The sequence below is a fragment of the Chrysemys picta genome, chromosome 2 (assembly GCF_011386835.1).
Source record: "Chrysemys picta bellii isolate R12L10 chromosome 2, ASM1138683v2, whole genome shotgun sequence".
NCBI lineage: Eukaryota > Metazoa > Chordata > Testudines > Emydidae > Chrysemys > Chrysemys picta.
In genome coordinates, this window is record NC_088792.1 from 83,936,677 (window position 1) to 83,948,891 (window position 12,215).

The 12,215-nt window shown below is 43.9% G+C and overlaps 1 protein-coding gene across 8 annotated transcripts in view; it reads left to right on the forward strand.

Annotated features, from left to right (window-relative positions):
* Window positions 1–12,215, forward strand: part of FYCO1 (FYVE and coiled-coil domain autophagy adaptor 1) — an 82,049-nt gene that overhangs the window by 17,657 nt on the left and 52,177 nt on the right. For all 8 annotated transcript variants that reach the window (XM_008171217.4, XM_008171215.4, XM_008171229.4 and 5 more), the window contains exons 3-5: window positions 2,728–2,834; window positions 6,845–6,970; window positions 10,322–10,428. In XM_008171217.4, coding sequence (XP_008169439.2) covers window positions 2,728–2,834; window positions 6,845–6,970; window positions 10,322–10,428 — 340 coding nt within the window. The remainder of the gene's footprint in view (window positions 1–2,727; window positions 2,835–6,844; window positions 6,971–10,321; window positions 10,429–12,215) is intronic.

A 12,215-nucleotide genomic window follows, 5' to 3' on the forward strand; every position in this document is an offset into this window, starting at 1 on the left:
GTGAAACACTGGCATGCGTTACCTAGGGAGGTGGTGGAGTCTCCTTCCTTGGAGGTTTTTAAGGCCCAGCTTGACAAAGCCCTGGCTGGGATGATTTAGCTGGGAATTGGTCCTGCTTTGAGCAGGGGGTTGGACTAGATGACCTCTTGAGGTCCCTTCCAACTCTGATATTCTATGATTCTATGATTCTACCAATCTGCCTGAGGCTTCAGGTGATTAGGCTGAGGCCTCAGGATTATTAGGGGAGGAGATGAAGGAGCACACCAAGTGACTAAGTTTTAAAGCTTTATTAATAAAATAACAGCGGTGAGTGCTGGGTGCTTCCCACGTTACTTAGAGGAAGAAAGAAATCATTAGCGCCGCACCCTAACCCACTTTCATACTTACACACGCACAACCCAAGGCTGACCAAGCCTGGGTGTAACGTAAGAAGAAGAGTGGGAAGGGTGGACGAGAGTTTTGTCCTGTGCACAGGCCGTCAAGGGTCCGCTGTTGATCTCTGATTTGCTTTAGCTTTTAGGAGGGTTTTATGTCCTGGGGGGGTTTCGGGGGCGATTTGTTTAGGGACCTCTGTCCCCCGTGCTTTTTGTACCAGTTCAAACCAGCCTCTTGTGCCTTTCTTAGCTTTTCCAAAACACACCGGCTTTAGGGACGTGAAACTGTTGTTTTCCCCCTTGCTGGTCTTCACTGTCTCACTAGTTTTCGCAGCCTCTGTAGTTCTGTTTAGCTGAATTCTTTTTTTTTACGGCTGTTTGGGGTTGGAATCCAGGGCCCCGTCTTTCTTGGCGGGCAGCCGAGAGTCGGTTTTGTGCCGTGACCTTGGGCTGGAGTTAGTGTCTTATCTTCGGACCTAGGTGGAGCATCGAGTTAACCTATTTCCTTCTCCCTTCCTCCCTCTATAGCCTCTTGTAACCTGTAAAGAAACCTTTTCCTCCACACTTTCACCTTCAGCCCTTCCCACAATACACTTCAGGACATATACAAGCGCTAGCAACATACAATGCTAAACTGCTTACCCAGGGGTCCCCACGGGGGGTGGGGCAGTTATATTGTGACAGTGGGACAAGAAGCAATGGGCTTAATCTGTAGCAAGAGAGATTTAGGTTAGATATTAGGAAAAACTTTCTAACTATAAAGGGAGTTAAGCTCTGGAATAGGGTCCAAGGGCGGTTGTGGAATCCCCATCACTGGAGGTTTTTAAGAACAGATTGGACAAACACCTGTCGGGGATGGTCTAGATTTACTTGGTCCTGCCTCAGTGCAGAGGGTTGGACTTGATGACTTCTCAGGGTCCTTTCCAGCCCTACGTTTCTATGATTCTATGATTAAGACCTTTCCACTTGAGAAAAGTGTGAGGGATTTTTAATGACCACAAATGGTCCAGGCTTTTGGTTCATGCCTCAGATGAAAGGAAAGGCAAAGCCATGAGCTGAGACTCTGACTCTCTCTGACACAGTATGGAGCCCCCACTTGAGTTCCAGTAAGAAGGGATTTTGTTCCCTCCTTAGATTTCACGCAGTAATGAATAAAGCTGGGCAAAAAACGTTTCAGTGAATAGTAAATTTACCAAAAAATAATTTTTTTCCGGGCACTGAAACTATTCACAAACTATGAATTTGGCAAATAGTTTCAGCAGAAAAAAAATTGAACATTTTTTTCCCAAAAAGAAAATCCATTTTGAAAAGAAACATTTTAACTTTTCGTTTTGAAACATTACATTTTGAAATTTAGCTATCTTTATTTTTTAAAAATCTAAAAAACAATAACAAGGGATAAAAACTCCCCAAACAAAAAACTGAATAAATTAAATTTTGGATCAGAAAACACCCCAAAAATGAAATGAAACAAAAAAAAACAACAAAATGTTGTTTAATTCTAGTTTTTCATTTCAGGGAATTTTTATCTAAAACTTTTTTTTTCTTCATTTTACTTTTGGTGAAGAAAATCTCAAAAATATCAGTTTTAGTTCAAAACAAATGGAATTTTTTTTATTATTGGTTTGGTTTGGCCCTCAAACCGACAAATTGAGTATTTGGTCAGCCCTCCTTCATTACTAGAGCTGGAGACAGAAAGCCCAATTAGGCACTGAGAGGGAATGCAGAAACCTGTAAAATCAGCCATCTATGGTGCTACTCGGAAGCATAGCTCTTTGAGACAGCAAAGTCCACTTGGAGACAGCAGAGTTCCATACTTAATTATTACAGGATTAGTCTATTTATTTTCATTTGTGTATTGTAGCCAGCGTACTCTGAAACTTCCAGGAGGTAAATATGCTGAAGGAAGGAGATCCCTGCTCAGGGAGACAAGAAGCCCAGGTGGCTGCCCCCTGCTCCTGGCAGAGAGCAGGGAGGTGAGAAATGCAGGTGGCGATCCCTTGCTCCTGGCGGGGAGGCGAGAAGCCCAGGGGAGCAGGTGGGCTCCCAGAGGGGAGCTGTGCAGAGCTGAGAGCTCTCAGCCCCCCACAATGCCCCTCTTCAGTTGGTGAGGACACACACCACCAATCGAAGGAGGGTAGTGTGGACATCAGCCACGGCAGGCTGTAAATGACCGAACATAGGTTGACTTCAGTTTGTAGTGTAGACATCCCCTAAAACACTCTGGCTGAAAAAGTGAATACACACACACAGTGTAAAGAGAGACCGCCCATTTATTTATTTCAAATGTTTGTGCATTCAACCCCAGACATCATCTATCTTCATTCACTTATTCTGGTGTCTTGTTTTAAAGATGCTGTGACAGAGTTAAGCAAAGAATTTCAAGAAGGAGGGGAACCAATCACCGATGACAGCATCAGTTTGCAAAAGTTTTCCTACAAGCTTGAGTACCTTTTACAGGTAAGTGACACAATCACATGTAGGACCCTCCCAAATTCATGGTCCATTTTGGTTAATTTCACCATCATAGGATTTAAAAAATCATACATTTAATTATTTCAGATATTTAAATCTGAAATCTCCCAGTGTTGTAAATGTAGGGGTCCTGACCCAAAATGGGTTGTGGGGGGTCACTAGATTATTGTAGGGAGGGTTGTGGTATTGCCACCCTTACTTCTGTGCTGCTGCTGGTGGTGGTGCTGCCTTCAGAGCTGGTTGGCTGCAGAGCGTCGGCTGCTGGCCTGAAGCCCAGCTCTGAAGGCAGCACCGCTGCCAGTAGCAGTGGAGCAGAAGCAATACCATATCATGCCACCCTTACTGCTGCTGGCGAGGTGCTGCCTTCAGAGCCGGGTGCCCAGCTAGCAGCCACTGCTCTCTGGCCACCCAGCTCTAAAGGCAGCGCAGAAGTAATGATGGCAATACTGCAAGCCCCCTATAATAATCTTGCAGACCCCTTTTGGGTCGGGACCTCCAGTTTGAGAAATGTTGGTGTCCTCTGTGAAATCTGTATAGTACAGGGTAAAAGTACACAAAAGACCAGATTTCCCGGTCTGTGACGTGTTTTTCATGGCCATGAATTTAATAGAGCCCTAATCATATGGGAGAACTGGACTTTCCTTTATATTGTTCTTTTACATTTAAGGTTCAGTATTGAATCTAGCTATTAATAAAAAAATCAGAATGTATTAGAACTAAGTACAGTACAGACCTCTTTCCTTTTAGTTGTTGGGCTCCCGTGTGTCAATACTTATTGCACCTATTACAATAGAAAGTAAATATGCATATATGAAAAAGCAGTGTATCATAACTAGTAGGTTGCTTTTGAGAACACAAGGAATTTTGCATTGTATGGGGAGCTTTTATAACTTGACTTTGAAATATGCCATTTTACATTATCACAGAAACTCTTTGGTAATAAGAATGATGACTTGTTTTAAGGGGAAAAAAAGTATTTCATAAATATAATTACCTGTATAATATATAGGTTTTTGCCAGCAAAAACATGACTTTGCTATGAAAAATAGTTTTATAACATTGAAAATATAATACAAAGAGTAAGCTTTTTTAATTGAAATGTCTGGGGTTTTTTTATCCTTGATCAAAAACCAAGTAAAAAGGGAAAGTTACTTTGCTGTGAATACCTTCAGTCTAGTTAGAGAGACAAGATGGGTGAGGTAATATCTCTTATTGGACCAATTTCTGTTGGTGAGAGAGACATGCTGAAGAGCTCTGTGTGGCTTGAAAGCTTGTTTCTCTCACCAACAGAAGTTGGTCCAATAAAAGATACTACCTCACCCACCTTGTCTCTCTAATATCCTGGTATCGACACAGCTACAACTATACTCCAGTCTGCTTAGTCATTTTGTGAGTCCTTGGCTCACAGTTCTCCACTCCATGAGATCTGGATTCATTTCATGATTCTGTAAATGGCTCACTCTGTCTTCGGGAAAGTCACTGAATCAGTCCGTTCCTCAGTTGGTCTGTAAAATGGGGATACCCACTTTTTGTAAAGCATTTTGTGATCTATGTTGAGTTCATTGTAAGCTGTATGGATTTATGTACCTATTTTTCAGTACCTTATCTTCAATGTATTGACCTACATTTGTGCAATGTATTAGTATTGAGAATGCTGTAAATCCCAGTGATCAATTTAGGAGTTCTGAATAGATTTGAATGGCTATTCTTTAATTAAGCTGATTATTTAAATTAGGGCTGTCAATCGCAGTTAACTCGAGCAATTAACTCAAAACAAATTAACTTGATTACAAAAATTAATTGCAGTTTTAATTGCACTGTTAAACAATAATAGAATACCAATAGAAATGTATTATATATATTTTTGGATGTTTTTCTACATTTTCAAATATACTGATTTCAATTATGGCACAGAATACAAAGTGTACAGTGCTAACTTTATATTATTATTTTTATTGCAAATATTTGCACTGTAAAAAAGAAACAAAAGAAATAGTATTTTTCAATTCACTTCATACAAGTACTGTGTGCAATCTCTTTATCATGAAAGTGCAACTTACAAATGTAGATTTTTTTGTTACATAAATGTACTCAAAAACAAAACAATGAAAACCTTTAGAGCCTACAAGTCCACTCAGTCCTACTTCTTGTTCAGCCAATTGCTAAGACAAACAAGTTTGTTTACATTTACTGGAGAGAATGCTGCCCACTTCTTATTTACAATGTCACCTGAAAGTGAGAACAGGCATTCGCATGGCATTTTTATAGCTGGCATTGCAAGGTATTTACATGTCAGATATGCTAAACCAGGGGTTGGCAACCTACGGCACGCGTGCCAAACACGGCACGCGAGCCGATTTTGAATGGCACGCGGCTGCCTGCCGCGGTTCCGACCCCCAGCCGCACTCAGCCCCCCCGCCCACCTCTCTCCCCTGCTGGGGCAGGAGGCAGAAGCTCCGTCCTGCAGCAGCCAAGCTCCCTCCCTCCTTTCCCCAGCCGTGGTGCAGCCTGCTTTCCTGCCCCTCCTCCTCTCCTTCCCTGCGCCGACCCTTGCAAAGGGAGGGGGGAGGAATGGCAGCGTGCTCGCTGCTCTGCAAAAGCCCCGCAGCCCCGCTCTCCCGGCCGGAGCTCCAGCCGGCGCGCGGCAGCTCCTTGCTAAAGCTGGCCCTGGGTAAAGGAGGCAGAGAAGAGGTAGGGACGGGCCTTGGGGCAGGGGGTGGAACAGGACATATCCCTTCCAGCCCCCTGCCATGAGCCGCTCAGGGCAGAGGGCAGGGGGCTGGGAGCACCCCCACGAGCCGAGCACCCCAGCCCTCTGCCCTGAACCTCCCCCACACCCAGCCTTCTGCCCTGCACCTCCACACACACCCCAGCCCTCTGCCCTGACCCAACCCACCCCCAGTCTTCTGTCCTGCACTCCCCCACATCCCCAGCCCTCTGCCCTGACCTCTGAAGCCCCCCACACCCCTAGCCTTCTGCCCTGCACCCCTCCACACCCCTCCAGCCCTCTGCCCTGACCTCTGAAGCCCCCCACACCGCCAGCCTTCTGCCCTGCACCTCCACACACCCCCAGCCCTCTGCCCTGACCTCTGAAGCCCTCCACACCCACCCTTCTGGGGTTGTGGGGGACTTCAGAGGTCAGGCCCCACTCAGCCCACTGCTGGTCTAGGTGAACAGTACGCCAGGTTGGCAGCGAGCTGAGCAGGCTGGTGGCGTAAGATCAGCATTTTAATTTAATTTTAAATTAAGCATTTTAAATATTTTGAAAACCTTGTTTACTTTACATACAACAATAGTTTAGTTATATAATATATAGACTTATAGAGAGAGACCTTCTAAAAACGTTAAAATGTATTATCGGCATGCGAAACCTTAAATTAAAGTAAATAAATGAAGACTCGGCACACCGCTTCTGAAAGGTTGCCTACCCCTGTGCTAAACATTCATATGCCCCTTCATGCTTTGACCACCATTCCAAAGAACTGTAGACTTTGTATTCTGTGTTGTAATTGAAATCAGTATATTTGAAAATGTAGAGACTATCCAAAAATATTTAAATAAATGGTATTGTATTATTGTTTAACAGTGCAATTATAACTGCAATTAATCACGGTTATTTTTGTATCTCGTGATTAATTTTTTTAGTGATTTGACAGCCCTAATTTAAATTTGTCTTTCGAACTGTAGAGCAGCATTTAAATCCATCAAATTGTATTGATATAGAATGATGTCTATTCCTTTCATTGATGTGCACACACATCTCCTATTAATTAAAATTAGGGTGACCAGATGTCCCAATATTATAGGGACAGTCCTGATATTCGGGGCTTTTTCTTATATGGGAACCTATTACCCCCCACACTCTGTCCTGATTTTTCATATTTGCTGTCTGGTCACCCTAATTAAAATTAATAGCTGTGAATGTGAATATCAATGGGAGAGAAACGTAGAATAACTCTGTCTTCAGTTTTTCTACATGTTTATTCCTTTTGAAGTTTGACCAGAAAGAAAAGACCACACTGCTGGGGAACAGAAAAGACTACTGGGATTACTTCTGCGACTGTCTGGCTAAAGTCAAAGGAGCTAATGATGGGATCCGCTTTGTTAAGTCTATTTCAGAGGTAAGTAAAGCAGACTGATTAATTATCACAATAGGCAGTTCATGTTTCTGCATGTCCATTGGGAGAGCTACAGAACTCAAAAGAAAAGTAGGAGAAGGAATGGGACTTTTTTCTGTCTTTGCAGAATGTAAAACCAAAAGATAAGTGATGCCTATTGTTCATCAAATTTCTTAGGGCTAGATTGCACAATCATTATGCATGTTGGTGTGCTCTTCCTTGCAGGTGTAATCCCATTGACCTCAGTCAAGTCCTGAATTATTTTAAATTACATTGGGCAGGAATGGTGTCCCTAGCCTTTGTTTGCCGGAAGCTGGGAATGAGTAACAGGGGATGGATCACTTGATGATTACCTGTTCTGTTCATTCCCTCTGGGGCACCTGGCACTGGCCACTGTCAGAAGACAGGATACTGGGTTTAGATGGACCTTTGGTCTGACTCAGTAGGGCGTTCTTATGTTCTTATGTGTTTTCAGTTCTACTAGAAAAAGAAAACATTTGATAAATGGTGGGCAAGGTCTCTGTTTAGGGTTAATGCCTACGATTTAACAATGGGGATACAACAGAAATAAAACAAGGGGGCAGTTCCTGCCCTCATGTGCACAGGTTCCCTGAGGGCAGGATTTGATTGAATGCAAGAGGAAAAAGTAGTAAAGTTTTGCCATTCTTGTCACTTTCCTGTTGATCAATATGGTTGAATGGGAGTCCCTGAGTAGAGAATTTGGTTTTATGTCTATACTCACTTAATGCTTGCGCAGTGTGTTGAAGATATAAAATACCATGTGACTCTTGAGGATTAAGATTATTGTTATCGCTTAAGGTGAGCTGACATGAAAGGACTCAAAGTGAAATGGTTCTTATTGGGCTAAGCAAAGTACATGCTAGCAAGTAACACAGTAATAAAGCCTAAATCCAATATCAACAGAGTAGCAAACCTTAATCTCTACATCTATTAGTCAGTGAGGTAAACACTGCAAGAAGTATTTAATGTTGATCCTTTCTGAGTCATTAGAGTAAATTTAAATCACCCGAATAAGGACTTTCCCCGTGGGTAAGTGGAGCATTGTTGTTGGCTCTGCTGATTGTTGTCCGGATGCCTGGTTTTGATGACTTCTAGGCTATTTTATTCCCAGGCTGCACTTGTTGATAAAGAAGTTTTCATCTACTCTGTCAGAACTTCCTGACAGCAGCCTTGACTGCTGTCATCATGCAACTTCTCAGGATGATCAGAGAACCAGCCATGAGGCTAGCATGGCTGCCCCTAGCAGCCCCTATGTTCCCCGTCCCACTTCTTTCTCCTCATCCCCTTCCTACAGTCTTCCATTTGGTTTCAGGGGAACCTCCTCTCCCCACCCAGCCTTCTGTCTTGGCTTTGGAGTATGAAACATTTCCCCAACCCCTCTTTCTCCAATCTCCTCTTTCAGCTCCAAATCCATCTTCTTCCCATGGTTCTTTAAATGAAAATTCCAGTGCATTTATATTGTACAGCTAGATGAACACCAGATTCTAATGCATCTTGTTTGGCTGCACATATTTGGAGGGGCAGAGACACCAGAAACCTTCCACCTCCACTTGTACAGCCAGGCAAGAGCTTCCTCCAATGAGCTCGTTTGATGCATTGCTTTTTCCATCCCTATGATACTTGTACTTGAATTTTGGTTTGACAGCAGAGACATAACTAGTTATAAATTCTGTCTCTTCTCTATCCACTGGATACCAAAATCTTCCTTGTTTGCCTTAAGATTTCTGTCCTTTTTTAAAAACTATGTAAGATGTTGTGATGTTCTCCTCTGGTGTTATCTGGACCAGTGATCTGCTTGGTCACTCCAATCCTTGACTCTGGGAACCAGCTTTACCCTGCTCTGCTGTGAGAACCCCCACTCCTGGGCTGTTCACGCACAGCCTCTGGCATATAAACTGCTCCCAGCTACTTGCAACCGAATGACACTAGCCAATATCTCTGGTCCCAGACACAACCCTAGGAACCTCCGTCTTGCAGTGTCCAGTTATGCCCGCTGGACGCTGCAAGCTTATAGGAGTTCGTCAATTTAACAAAGAAATTGATATGCACCAGGCTTTTTATCCCAAGGGGAGTCTCTGTCATGCTTCAAACCAAACGCACTGTTTCAGGTAGAATAAACAGATTTATTAACTATAAAGATAGATTTAAGTCATTATAAGTCAAAGCATAACAAGTCAGATTTGGTCAAATGAAATAAAAGCAAAACACATTCTAACTGATCTTAACACTTTCAATGCCCTTACAAACTTAGATGCTTCTCACCACAGGCTGGCTGGTTGCTCTTCAGCCAGGCTCTCCCTTTGATCAGCACTTCACTCGCTTGGTGTGGTGTCGGTAGATGTAGGTGGAAGAGAGAGGAAGAGCATGGCAAATGTCTCTCCCTTTTATCATGTCCTTTCTTCCCGCTTGGCTTTGCGCCCCCCCTTCAGAGTCAGGTGAGCATTACCTCATTGCAGTCCCAAACTGACCAAAGGAAGGGGGGTGACTCCCTTGAGAGTCTAACAGATTATTTTGTTGCTGCCTAGGCCAGCATCCTTTGTTCCTGTGAGGCTGGGCTGGGTTTGTCCCATACCTGCCGTGATGAGGTGTGAACTGCCCCTCTGTTCTTGGAGAGTTTTTGCCTGGGCTTATTTTAAGCCATGAGAATACATTTTCAGCCTCATAACTATATACATGAAATTATAACCTATAACCTTACTATAACATTACTGTAACAATTACTATAACATCACTATAACAACCATGCTCAGTGCATCATGAGCCTCCCGAAAACACCCAACATGACAAACTTTGCATTGGATACCACACAATCATTTTATAAAGATGAACATGGGGGTGTAGGGTGCTCCCCCAAGATACAGAGCGTCACAGATGTCCTTAAGTTTCAGCATTTAAAAATATGTTTTATGTTCTTTAATTTCATAATAAACGCAGCTTCATGTAGTTGTTATGGTTTGACTGTGTCAGAAATTTCCTGTTTCACTTTCTATGGAGCCACAGAAATTTGCAGTTGGAATGATTTTTTAAAATCATTTTGTTTACTTGCGGTTTATGATTTAAAAAAAAATCAGTCAGCTGTTTCAGGTAACACGTTTGTCGGATTGTGTTTTTGAAATGAAACCGCAGAAGTCAGAGGAGTGAACTCCGCTATTAAGATATTTGGGGAGGGTGTCCCTCAGGGTCACCCCTAATATCATTTCCTGGAGCCCAATTGCTATACATGTTCTTGGCATATGTGCATAGAAACATTAATAGCTGGCTTGTCAATGTGCCATTTATATATGTTTATAATTGGTGCTTAAAGGTTATCTTCCTGTGGCTTGTTTTTCGCAGCTCAGAACATCTCTTGGTAAAGGAAGAGCATTTATACGTTACTCCTTAGTACACCAAAGGCTGGCAGACACCTTGCAACAATGTTTTATGAATACCAAAGTAACAAGGTAAATGCAAAAGTACTGTTGTGATGCATGGGTGATATCTAGAGATGAACAAACAGTGAAACATGGGACTGATTCAGTGCCGTGTGAAATAAATGGAAAACCTTCCATGTGGTTGGCTCAGAGGACTGATAATAGGGTATAAAGCAGAGGTGAGCAAACTACAGCGGCCCGCGGGACCATCCTGCCCGGCCCTTGAGCTCCCTGCCGGCGAGGCTAGCCCCAGCCCCTCTCCCATAGTCATGCTGCCGTGCGGGCAGTGCTGTGGGCGGCAGGGTTGTGCGCTCCTGCTGAGCAGCGTGGCAGGATGTCTGTCTCTGGCCAGGCAGTGCGGCTGCCAGACATGCTGCTCTGAGCGGCATGGTAAGGGAGCCAGGGCCGGGGGGTTGGATAAGGGGTAGGGGGATTCCAGGGGGTAGTCAGTGGACAGGGAGCGGGGGGCGGTTGGATGGGGTGGAGGTTCTGGGGAGTGGTCAGGGGACGGGGGAGGGGTTGGATAAGCGTGGGAGTCCTGGGGGGCCTGTCAGAGGGCGGGAGTGTGGATAGGGGTCAGAGCAGTCAGGGGACTGGGAGCAGGGGGGCTAGGTAGGGGGTGGAGTCCCTGGGGCGGTTAGGGGCGGGGGGGTCCCGGGAAGGGACAGTCAGGGGACAAGAAGTGGGGGGTCGGATGGGTTGTGGGTTCTGAGTGGGGCAGTCAGGGGGCGGGAAGTGGGAAGGGTTGGATAGGGGGCAGAGGCCAGGCAGTTTTGGGAGGCACAGCCTTCCCTACCCAGCCCTCCATACAGTTTTGCAACCCCAATGTGGCCCTCGGGCCAAAAAAGTTTGCCCACCCATGATATAAAGCCTGTGTAATCTAGGTCACTGTTTCACACCTGTCTTAGGTCAGTAAATATTGACAGTTGTTCAGTGGCCTATATGAAATGACAGGTTTCAGAGTAGCAGCCGTGTTAGTCTGCATCCACAAAAAGAACAGGAGTACTTGTGGCACCTTAGAGACTAATAAATTTGTTAGTCTCTAAGGTGCCACAAGTACTCCTATTCTTTATATGAAATGAGTTTCTGGTCCAAGTCCAGTTCCTCTTAGACCAGGGTCAATATTGCAAACTGTTTTTACAACTGGTCCTAGTCTGCACCTTTGTTAATATTCTCAGGAGAGGGGTCAAGGAGCAAATGGGCATTGAAACTAAACTATCCTTTCATCTTTTAGAGGAGCGAGGGTTGAGGCAAAATAGCGGGGTTGTGTGGGGAAGCTTGCTTTGCTGCTGTCCCTTCTTATAATTTTGGAAGGTAGAGTAATGTAGCCTTCAGGGCTGTCAATATGGCACCTTTATAAAAGATAGAAAGTCACTGAAATTTAAAACATAACCACTTGCACTAGGACTTGTTTTTCTGTCCAAGTTTTCTGCTTTTCCATACTTGTTGGTCAGAGCAAAGTAATGATGATAAACATCAGAGTTTAGCATCTGTAACTTGGGAGACCCTACAAAAGGGGTTTTTGAACCTCGAGTTCATTATAAAGCAGAGTACTTTGTGCCTGGAACATTAAAAAACTATATGGTGTTTTGTGCATGGTACTTACACACCTTAAATTTTCCAATCTTTACAAGTGCTGGACATCTGGGTTCAGATATGGCCAAATTCATATGTGGACATGAATTTGGAGGTAGTGCACAGAGCCCCAAATGATAACTGTGTACATCACTAAGTATCACATGGTGTGGTACAATGTAACCTGTTGTTGTCTTTCTGGTCAAGAAAAACCAAAGACTGGAATAGCAAGAGTTTAGCAA